This window comes from Octopus sinensis, linkage group LG17 (assembly GCF_006345805.1).
Source record: "Octopus sinensis linkage group LG17, ASM634580v1, whole genome shotgun sequence".
NCBI classification, from domain to species: domain Eukaryota; kingdom Metazoa; phylum Mollusca; class Cephalopoda; order Octopoda; family Octopodidae; genus Octopus; species Octopus sinensis.
In genome coordinates this window covers 19182383-19194882 of record NC_043013.1, presented here as the reverse complement: position 1 = coordinate 19194882, position 12500 = coordinate 19182383, and the positions used below count along the sequence as shown (strand labels likewise).

Sequence of the window (12500 nt, the reverse complement as noted above, 5' to 3'; positions counted from 1 at the left end):
ACACGTGCGTGTATGTGTGTGTAGTTAGATAGATGAATATGTATATTTGTGTAGATCACCGTTGAACTATCGATATAACGGTAGTTCATTCAAAAATAGTAATAGTTAATTAGTTCCTTTTCTTCTTCCTTTTTTCTTCCTTTTTACTGTGAAACAGAACTTAGTAGTCCGATAAATGGCTATCGATATTTGGTCGATATAATCGTTGAAAATCCTGGATGATGGAACCCCAGCATGGTTGCAGGCGAGTGAGTGGGATTCAATGCCAACCGCGAACGAGTATCGTTTGGTAACACCTACCAACCTCTTGCTTGGTAGATGTTTCCATTCTCTCAAGTGCTTATATAGTTGTGAGTAGGCATAGACGCCTTCTCCTCTCTCCCACTCTTTGACCTAATGGCACATCCACGATGGGACAGAGAGACAAACAGTGGGTGGGCTGACCCGATACTAACCTGGTATCCAGGTTTAGCTGAGTAAACTGGAGCAATATGAAAAAAAGTGCCTTGCCCAGTGACAAAACGTACTGCCCGATCTACGAACCGAACCCACAGTTTTATGATAGTGAACTGATGATCCTTAAACACTAGGCCACGCATCTTCACTCAGGCGATAAAAGAATTCACTCATAACAGACTAAATCTACCTGCGTGCCTTTTTCATTTCCTTTTCTTTTTCTTTTCTTTTTTAATTTATTTCTTCTAGAAAATTCTCCGCCCCAAATCAAGAGTAAGAGAGTAATGTACGCCAGTGTCGGGCTTTCTTCACGTCTGAACTTTACTGTGATCGATGACGACAACACTCAGGCATTTTTGGCAAAGCCCAGCAAGTCTTTGGAGATTTACCATGACAACCAGACCAATAAGGGATATGTGATATATACACCCACCAGCACTGAACCTGTCAGCATTCAGTAAGTACAGCATATAACAGTGGCTTCGATTATTTATTTATTATATATTTTTGTTTGAAGGCGCATTGCTCAGTGGCTAGAGCGTCGAGCTTACGATCGTGAGGTTGTGAGTACGAATCATGGACCGGGCTGAGCGTTGTGTTCTTGAACAAGACACTTTACTTTACATTGCTCCAGTTCACTTAACTGCAGAAATGAGTTGCGGTGTCACAGGTGCCAAGCTGTATCGACCTTTGCCTTTCCCTTGGATAACACTATTGGCGTGGAGAGGGGAGGCTGGTATGCATGCGCGGCTGTTGGTCTTCCATAAACAACCTTGCCCGAACTTGTGCCTGGGAGGGTAACTTTCTAGGTGCAATCCCATGGTCAGTCATGACCAAAGAGGGTCTCATATATTTTTGTGTTTTCTTTTGACATTATACGTCTATAACAGATGCTTACTCGAGATGAATACAGCAGTTTAGAAGTCTTTCAATAGTATATCTGTTTTAAGTGTTATATACAGCTCGCTGGTTTAAATTACTACTGCTTTCATCACCAACAGCGAATTTTCATTTAGTCTCTCGGCAAAATGCTACATCATTAAACTTTCAATCACAGTTTAACTATATTAGTTAGCAGCCAATTCTTATTGATAGCCCTTTTATAAATTTTATATATCGTCATATTTTTTAATTTATTCTTTTATTCTTTTACTTGTTTCAGTCATTTGGCTGTAGCCATGCTGGGGCACCGTCTTTAGTCGAGCAAATCGACCCCAGGACTTATTCTTTGTAAGCCTAGCACTTATTCTATCGGTCTCTTTTGCCGAAGCGCTAATTTACGGAGACGTAAGCGCACCAGCATCGGTTGTCAAGCGATCTTGGGGGGACAAACACAGATACACAAACACACCCACACCCACATGTATATATATATATATATATATATATATATATATATATTATATATATATATATATATATATATATAGACACATATATACGACGGGCTTCTTTCAGTTTCTATCTACCAAATCTACTCACAAGGCTTTGGTCGGCCCAAGGCTATAGTAGAAGACACTTGCTGAAGGTGCCACGCAGTGGGACAGAACGCTGAACCATGTGGTTGGTAAGCAAGCTACTTACCACACAGCCACTCCTACGGCTATATGTTAATATTTTTTTATATACTTTTTATTTCTTCAAAATTTTTACACCTTAATATACTTCTTTTTTTATAATTTTACTTTTTAATCTTATATTTAATATTCAATTTTTCTTATCGTTACAAAATTACAGCTCTTTGTTCCCTTTCAATAATTCCCAAATTCATGGTTTAAGGCTCTGCCCCCGTGACCTTTATTCCATTATCCTTTCAAAGTTTTTTTCTCTCTTAGTGTAATGGTAATTAATAACGGTTGGGTTGGCTTTCTTCCTTTTCTATCCCTCATCCTCTCTTCACCATCCTTTCCTGCCCTATTGCTTCCCTGAGCCTTGTGTGGTAGTAGAGATAAAGCCTGTGAATGGGTCCCATCACAGATGACTTTGATTAAGTGCTACATCAAGTTCTGCAGGCTTCCAGGCCCCTTTTAAATCAAATTGTTTTAAATAATGTATATCAATGTCTCTATTTCAGAATTGTCGTAAAAGACAGTAAGAATGCCGTAGCGCCAATCCAAGAGATCCAGGTTGTTCTCTGCCCTGGTTGTAAACATGGTCAATGTGACTTCGAGAACAATACACAAGAACTCTTCCACATTGTGGCATGTGACTGCGATATAGGTTACACAGGTAAGAATAAGTAGGTCAGTTTCTGTTTGAAGGAAGTCATCAGAGACTGGTGAAAGATCAGTTGACGTCATCGAATGAAAAAATTTAGTGATCGCATATCTCATATTTAGACTTAGGTCGTCGATTCAAATGAAAAGATTGTGTGTATGAGTGTGTGTATGTGTGTGTGTAATTATGTGTGCGTATGCGTGCGTGTGAGTGTATGAATATGAGATAAGGAAAATGTGTGTGTATATGTGCATAGAGGGAATAGAATTTTTTTATCTTTTGATAAGTGTATGTATGTATATATATATATATATATATATAGTAAAAGTAAAAAGTAAAGTAAGTAAAAAGTATATGCATGTATGTATATATATATGGATGTATGTATGTATGTATGTATGTATGTATATATATATATATATGTATATATATATATATATATTATATATATATATATTATATATATATATATATATACACATGCATGTGTGTGTATGTATGTGTGTGTGTGAGTGTGCGTGCGTGTATAATATTTAGTTTTACTTTTATTTTTATTTTTCTCCACATTATCCAATATGGAAGTCATACTAGTTAATATAATTCACTACTACCACAAAGAGAAAATATGGATGGCAGAGTCATGGTTGGAATACATTAGATCACAGGTCTGCTCTATCAGATCTGACCTGGGGGTTTAAAAATCAAGAACTAAAATCGTAAAGAAAGGATTAATTCGTCACCCAGTTTAACAATCCATAACTGTCCTTAGGGTAAACTTTAGTACAGAGCCCTCTATTGCAAGCATGTGTGTGTTTAAATACTCCCTACCGAGGCTGTCCTTCTTAGTTTGAATAAAAATTTAAGTAACATCAACAGCAGTAATTATGTGTGTGTATTTTCAGGTGAGGACTGTAATGTAGACTACGACGGCTGCGCATCGTCTCCCTGCCTCGGGGAAGCTCAGTGTATTGACGTCCCAGCAGAACTACAAACATCCAATGGTTTGACTTACCGCTGTAACTGTTCGGACGGTTATAGTTTATACAATGATAAATGTGTGGGTGAGTAACATACCTCTGCACTCTGGTGCTCTTACATTTTCTCATATACTCTGATATAGTATCTCTGCATACTCGTACATTTCGTTAATTACAGAATTATCTGTTTCGTTAATTACAGAATCATCTGTTTCAATGAAACCGAGTAGATCTTAAAAAAAAAATCACTGAAAGAATTTTATGCTTATAACTTAATTATGATACTAAAACAAACAGACTTATAAATCTTGTATCAAAAACCTTATAGGGAATTTTCAATACGAGCTTCGGCTGTGTACTTGCAAATTTCAAGTCTTTTCTTCGCGTTGCGGAACACATTTTGAAGCATTTCAGGAGTTATGTCCCGCACTCCAAAATTAATGCGTTCTTCAAGATGAGTTAAACTTTTGCTCCATCCTGGAGATGGAGGTGGAGATCATTGCAACCAAATTGTAAAAACAGCATCCTATAGGGATGAAAAGAAAACAATAAAACAACTGTAAAATTATAAACAAAGTTTAAAATGTATACACTTTTAACACCAACAGATCGTGGCCGCTGCTAGCCTCCCCTGGCACCTGTGTCGGCGGCACCTAAAGAGCACCCACTACACTTACGGAGTGGTTGGCGTTAGGAAGGGTATCCAGCTGTAGTAACACTGCCAGATCAGACTGGAGCCTGGTGCAGCCTTCTGGCTTCCCAGATACCAGTCGAACCGTCCAACCCATGGTACCATGGAAAACGGACGTTAAACGATGATGATGATGATGATGATGATGACTTTTAACACGTATTAAATATAATAAACATAAATAAAAATGAGATTTTAAAAAATTTGTCAAATTTCACTGAAATAGATTGCTAATTCTGAGACACCCTGTAAGGTAGCTATATACATACATCGATGCCAGGATTGATGTATATATACGTCTATATCTGCATATACATAAGTAGTGTGTGCGTGCAAGCGTGTATGTTTATATGCGTATGTGTATATCTATATCTACCTATCCATCTGCATGTCTGTGTTTGTCTCTGCTCCTTCTATCTCATTCTCTCCTCCCCTCTCTCTCTCTCTCTCTCTCTCTATATATATATATATATATATATATATATATATATATATATATATATGTATATATACATATATACTCACAAATACATACCTACCTACCTTCATACATACATACATACATACATACATACATACATACATACATACACACATACATACACTAATACATACATACATACATACATACATTCATACATACATCCTGTATAAGTCTGTATAACAGTAATAAGTAATATAAATTTTAATATTTTATCTTTTACAGATGTTGATGAGTGTGATAAAGGTATATCAAAGTGCCAGCAGATTTGTATTAACACTCTGGGAAGTTATCAATGCGCATGCAATTTGGGATATCAGCTTTCAAATGATGTTAACTGCTACGGTAGGTCATGTGTCCTAGTGGGTATGTGGTGCGTATGTCAATGTGTGTGCGGTTGTATAATGTATATGTCAATGTTTGTGTGTATACATATATAAATATATATGTATGCATGGACATTATCTCTCTCTCTCTCTCTCTCACTATATATATAATATATATATATATATATATATATATATATATATATATATATATATATATATATATATCGCGTGTGTATCGTTGGCGATTTTCTTTCTCCGTTTTCCCTTCCTTGGACCTTTCCTTTTTCTATGTTTCTGACGAAGAGCTCCGCTCGAAACGTTAAATCTTCTTTCTTTCTTTCTTTTCCTGAGCGTCCAATGACACTATACCTGTTCCACGTCCCCGCCTTGTTGTGTTTTCTCTTTCTTCATGTTTAGATTAACTATATATACATATAATATATATATATATATATATATATATATATATATTATATATATATATATATATATATATATATATAATTCTTTATTACTCACAAGGGGTAAACATAGAGGGGATAAAGAAGAACAGACAAAGGGACTAACTCGATTACATCGACCCTAGTGCGTAACTGGTACTTATTTAATCGGCCCCGAAAGGATGAAAAGCAAAGTCGACCTCGGCATTTCGCCCGGCGTGCTAAAGATTCTGCCAGCTCGCCTTATATATATATATATATATATATATATATATAATATATATATATATAGGTGAGAAAGTTGGTGTATATAAATATATATATATATAAATTTGTATGTATTTATACACAATATATTTATATACATATATATATATATGTATACACAGTATATATATATATATATATATATATTATATATATATATATATATATAATATATATATATATATATATGCTTTCTTTTATTCTCTCTCCTGTTTATTTTCTCGTGTTCCTAACTGTTGAAGAGCGTAGGCTCGAAACATAAAAGACTTTCTCACCTTCCCGAGCATTAATACACCTGTTTGTTGTTTGCACACCAATCTTCGTCTTTTGTTGTTGTTTTTTTGTTTTGTTTTTTGTTCTTTGTAAATTCGAACTATATATATATGTGGGGTCACTATGAGATAGTCCTCGTTAAAGATTTCGGCAAGTCCAAATCATTTTTGATTACGTCTAAGCATTTTCTTCTCTTTGGATCTTATCTTTTGACTCTATACATAGGTGCCGTATAGATATGTATGATGGCCGATAAATAAATTCTTTAAATTAAACGTTTCAGATGTGGATGAGTGTAGAAGCCCTGACAATGGCTGTCAACAGACTTGTGAGAACATAGAAGGAAGTTACCAATGTGGATGTTCTGAAGGTTATAAACTTGCTAAGGACCAGAAATCTTGTGAAAAAGGTGAGAGCAAATGGTTTCCCTCATTCACTCACTCACTGATCTTCATGACCCCACCACCACCACCACACCACCACCACCACCTCACATTCAGTACCACCATCATCATCATTATCGTCGTCGTCGTCGTCGTTGTCGTCGCCACCACCATGAACACCGTCACAACCGTCGTCATCAGCATCATCAACATCATCGTCGTCGTCGTTTTTGTTTACATTTTCATTGCTTCCCAAGCACATGGTTCCAGTTTCAGTCTCACTGCGTGGCACCTTGGACAAGTGTCTTCTGCTATAGCCTCGGGCCAAGTAATGCTTTGTGAATGGATTTAGTAGACGGAAACTGAAATAAGTCTGCGCGCGCGTGTATGCTTGTGTGAGACCACCGCTTGACGATCGGCGTTGGATACGATAGGTACCAGGCTTTAAAAGAAGCACTAGTGTCGATTCATTCGACTAAAAATTCTTCAAGACGATTCCCCAACATGGCCACAGTCTTATGATTGAAACAAGTAAAAGGATACAATATATATATATATATATATATATATATATATGGAGAAAAAAGTCTTCTTCTTTCCTACCAAGAATTCACAACGACCTCGAAACCACAAGAGTAAACAAGAGAGACAGAGACAGGCAGAAACAAGGAAAATGCTACTTGTATATGAACACTATACAAATATTTTTTTTTAAATGACTTTTTAAAAAATTTTTCTAAATTTAATTGTTTTTCCATACTTAAAGTTGAAAAAGTCTCAATAACTGAAACCGGTACTGAAATTTTTTTTTTTATAAAATTATTTTAGCATTTTCTATCTTGACTTTCTTCTCCATATATATCAACACGTGTGTTCCTTTTCAACCTTCTACACACACACACACACGACCGCGTGTGAACCGTTGGCGATTTTTTTCCTCCGTCTTCCCTTCCTTCCTGAGCGTCCAATAATACTATATTTGCTCCACCTCCTCGCGTTGTTGTGTTTTCATGTTTGGATTAACTATATACATATATATATATATATATACAGGTGCTCCGGCATGTTCCCAAAGTGTGTGCAGTATCATCTTTGAAGCGTATAAGTTTGTATTCATATGCATTGTAGAGCTAAGGGTTTCAATTTTTGTTTCCTGCGTTACTTCAGGCTTTCATCTATTTATTGTGGTCGTGTAGAGTATGCGTATTTTAGGTTGTGTTTTGCAATTCATTCAAAGCTGTTATTTCAACCTCTTCTTTCTCTTGTTATAGTCAAGGATCATTGCACCGAATACAACTTGACCAAATGTTATGGTTGCAAAGTTGAGGATGGACAGATAAAATGTTTTTGTCCAGCTGGATATGAACTCGGCCACAACAATTTTTCGTGTGTTGGTAAGTATTGTAATCTCTCTAAAAATACGATAATGGTAAGTAGTCATTATAGCTCAGCGGTCATTGATAAACAGTCTTTGAATTATCAGTGTTCAATGGTAATTGGTCTTTAGAGGTTAAAGATCTACGAGAAGTGTTGTTTATAGTTCGTGGTTCAAGATGAGCTGTTCTTAAACGTAGTGGAGCTTGCATGCTTATCTATCCCTCTCTTTTACTCTTTTACTTGTTTCAGTCATTTGACAGCGGGCATGCTGGAGCACCGCCTTTAATCGAGCAACTCGATCCCGGGACTTATTCTTTGTAAGCCCAGTACTTATTCTATCGGTCGCTTTTGCCGAACCGCTAAGTGACGGGGACATAAACACACCAGCATCGGTTGTCAAGCAATACTAGGGGGACAAACACAGACACACAAACATATACGCACACACACACACACAACACACACACACAAATATATATATATATACACATATACGACGGGCTTCTTTCAGTTTCCGTCTACCAAATCCACTCACAAGGCATTTGTTGGTCCGAGGCTATAGTAGAGGACACTTGCCCAAGGTGCCACGCAGTGGGACTGAACCCGGAACCATGTTGATGGTAAACAAGCTACTTACCACACAGCCACTCCTGCGCCTATAATAATGCACCTATGATAATGAATATCGCTTAGTGGTGACTTGGGATTATTGAGGAAATAACACTTTGAATGAGGCCTTTGTAGATAGTTGTCTATATTAATCTCTAAAGGTATGCTTATGATAGAATTTTCCTTTCTCAACTTTGTACTGATATCATATCTAACATTTGTATTGTCTTATTTTTATTCTTGATGTTGTTGTTGCTATTTCCTTTTTGCTTATTTCCATTGCTATTTTTATTTATTGTTTTGTTATTGTATTATAATTAATCTTCAGATATTGATGAGTGTGCGAGCCCAGTCCATCGATGTTCGCAGATCTGTCAGAACAAACCCGGGGGTTTCACCTGTCTCTGTTATCCAGGTTACAAACTAAAACCTGATAAAGTCATCTGTGAAAGTAAGTCTTGAAATACTCCTTTTATTTCTCTAATTCACAATTCTATATAAAACCAATCAATTGCTCGATTTTAACTCTTAAAACATAATTATAGCCCTGTTCCACAATATTTTACTGAGATCTGTATGTGGTGAAGCTAAACAACAGTTTGCAACTTAAAAAGCTGAGAAACCATTTTTGACGTTGTATTTTCATAATATTCTTTTCTGCTAATTATATTCTTCTGTCCTCCGAACTATTTTACCCCGCTGTTCTCAAATTCACATGTTTCGCTTCATTGAAGCGCAAAATATGTATTTATCTCTAAGAGTTACCAATTTAGATTAAAATTAAAAACATTTTAATTCTTTCTTCTTTCACTTTTTTTTTTCACACATTTTTTCATAATTTCAAACCAATGCATGGCGATGGATAAAATGCCATGTGTTATTTAGTTATTTTCCCCTTAGGTTCTAAGATCAGATCATTCCGTGAGGTCTTTTCTATTCAGCCTAAGTCAAGTAATGTGGGAACAGTGAATACAATCACCTACAACTATGCCTGCCATCGAATTCAAGGACTTTTATGTCTTAAAAATGCTCGTTGTTATTACGGCTTATATATGTTTATGCATACATGCGCATGTCAAGACATGCAACAATATACATGAAAATACATACACAAAACTAAACATATGAATCTGCACAAACTCTGATTACAAATACTTCAAGTATACACACATACATGCAAAAATATCCCGCAGACGTTGTTGAAATTCTGATGAAAGAGCCTTGGATCTAGGTTAGAAACCGGCTCTTTCTCTATTGGCAAGAAATCTTGAAATAAAACTAAATAATGACATACATACACACATACACACGATCCCCCCCTTCTCTCTCTCTCTCTTTCTCTCTATCTCTCTCTCTCTCTCTCTCTCTCTCTCTCTCTCACTCACATACAGATACGTATACACACACAGAATGCACAGAGGCATACACGCATATTTGTATTTATTTACATTCTTCGTTTGCAGAATGCGACATTTTCCATTGGGGTGAAGAATGCAAAAACAAATGTGGTTGCAATGGTAATGAAGAACTCTGCGACCCAGTCCGTGGCTGTGTCTGCAAGAAAGGCTGGACTGGTATCCATTGTGACCAAGACATCAATGAATGTGCTGGCAATCACACTTGCTACGATTTCGAGAACATGAAATGCATCAATACACAAGGAAGTTACCACTGTATCTGTCAGAATGGCTACATTGACGACAGCGAGGGACACTGCATTGGTAAGCATTGGTCCAGCTGAACACATCTTGTCCTGGCATCATTCTTCTTTGTGTGTGTGTGTGTCTGTCTGTCTCGCTGTGTGTTTCTGAGAAGTGTCTGGTTCAATTTAAGTAACGTACTTCATTTCCCGTTTTCCCATTTTACATCTCTGAAATGAGGATCACCTGCAGCTGGGAGTAAACCTCGCGGTGAACTGGCTTCACGTCCATGGAGAGATGTTTCGTTTTTTTTTTGTTTTTTTTTTCTGCACTCCACAGTTTTTAATAAGCTAAGGGAAACAACGTAACAAGCCGGTATTAGAGTTGAGGCTCACTCACCCCTCTCTCTCTCTTTCTCTCTCTCTCTCTCACTCTCTCTCTCTATCTGTCACAGATAGATCTGGATAGATAGATAGATAGATAGATAGATAGATAGATAGATAGATAGATAGATAGATAGATAGATAGATAGATAGATAGATAGATATTGTACGTAATGTTTTTTACATTCTCTACACTGTTGACACTTAAATACATAATTTTTGTATAATTAAGAAGAGAATTATCCGCGAGGCAAACACACTTTATTATATTCCATGTATTCCTGCTTGTCTTTGAAGCTTTAGATTAATCGGTCATATATATATATATATACATCTTTGTATTTCAGATATCAATGAGTGTGTTAGTAATACCAACAACTGTTCTCACACTTGTATCAATGCACCGGGTACATATAGCTGTCAGTGTCGACCAGGCTATGAAGGTGATGGATGGAAGTGTACCAGTAAGTATTTCACTATATTAGTACATATGTATGCGTGTGTGTGTGTGGTGTGTGTGTGTGTGTGTGTGTGTGTATACATTGGGTTATGTTGAATTAAGCCTCTCTAGTACTTCCATTGGTTACCTGAGGGCTCTATATTTTCCACATTCAGTATTGACTTCTAATGTAGGCAGAATGCCACTAGATACAGTTGCTGGTAATGTTCCACAGAAAAAGGAATGGGATGTCTTAATTCAAATATAGGAATCAGAGGGTGAAAAAATATATATATTATGGAAAATATTGAAAGTAAAAGGTAAATCAAAATGTGGACTACGTTGGTGAAATAGTGAATGGCAGTAGAACTACGCAGTGAAATAGTAGAATAAGATGAATATTGAACAACTACAGTACAACAACAACAATGGTTTCAAATTTTGATACGAGGCCAGCAATTACGTGGGAGGGGTAAGTTGATTACATCGATAGCAGTATCCAACTGGTACCTATTTTTCGATCCTGAAAGAATGAAGGGCAAAGTCATCCTCGGCGGAATTTGGACTCTAAGCATTTTGCCCGGCGTACTAACGATCCAGCCAGCTCGCAGCTATTTTCCAAAAGATTATACTTGGAATTCTGCGTATATATTTCAAAATACTTGCTGAAAACATCGGGAAAGGATTATTCTTGTCCCACACCTGACATAAAAATTTATGCAAAACTGATTTCTAATAGAGACAGAAAGCTAGGAATATGTTGGAGTGAACAGCTTATTATATCAGCGCCTGATATTTAACTGACATCTGTTTTATCGACCCCAATAAGTTTTGAACTGAAGAGATATTAGACAGTAAATAGATACCACATGACAATTTGTTCGACGCTCTAACGCGATCGCACGTACAGCTAATTCTCACTTCATCATTTTATAGTGTCTTAAATAATGGAAGGACATATCAAATAATTTAATCTTAGAAAACCAGAGAAGGATTCACGGTTGAAAATCTTCGATTATAGTTTAACAAAACAGGCTTTCCTTCACATTAAGAGATACAATGCAAAGTGGTACCTGTGCAGCAGAAAGAGTACTGTGGACTCATGTGCGGTGATGGGCAACGTGGCCCAGAGTAAGCAGTGCGCTGAGAATTTCAAGGGACATAACTAAATAGTTCCAAATATTCTTTTTGGGAGTTACTTCCCTTTAAAGCCACTTTCCTTTCTAATAAGTGGAGACTGATTATGTCATTTGACTTGGTAAAATTAGCAGCCAAATCTCCCTGAAATTACACCATACCATAAACTCTAAAGAAGGCTACATGTTACAAAATTGTGTCGGATTTAATAATAAAACAAGTTATAAAAAATTGCATGGCCGCAGTTGGTAGTCTTTGATCATGGGTCTACTTTATGAAGTTTAACATCGGGCTAATATATTTGTTAATATATTTGGGAGTTTCGGATGCAGAATTCAAAGGGGTATAACTATAACGATACCGATAATGGAGTTTGTCTCTCAGTAATAAAAATAAGAGCT

At 36.5% G+C, this 12500-nt stretch overlaps 1 protein-coding gene across 1 annotated transcript in view; it reads left to right on the top strand.

Annotated features, from left to right (window-relative positions):
* LOC115221062 (mucin-4-like) overlaps positions 1–12500 on the top strand; it is a 118765-nt gene that overhangs the window by 19460 nt on the left and 86805 nt on the right. Inside the window, exons 12-20 of the mRNA XM_036510337.1 lie at positions 706–913; positions 2531–2685; positions 3576–3734; positions 5048–5167; positions 6415–6540; positions 7786–7908; positions 8829–8951; positions 9964–10221; positions 10871–10987. Of these exons, the coding sequence (XP_036366230.1) occupies positions 706–913; positions 2531–2685; positions 3576–3734; positions 5048–5167; positions 6415–6540; positions 7786–7908; positions 8829–8951; positions 9964–10221; positions 10871–10987 (1389 nt within the window). The remainder of the gene's footprint in view (positions 1–705; positions 914–2530; positions 2686–3575; positions 3735–5047; positions 5168–6414; positions 6541–7785; positions 7909–8828; positions 8952–9963; positions 10222–10870; positions 10988–12500) is intronic.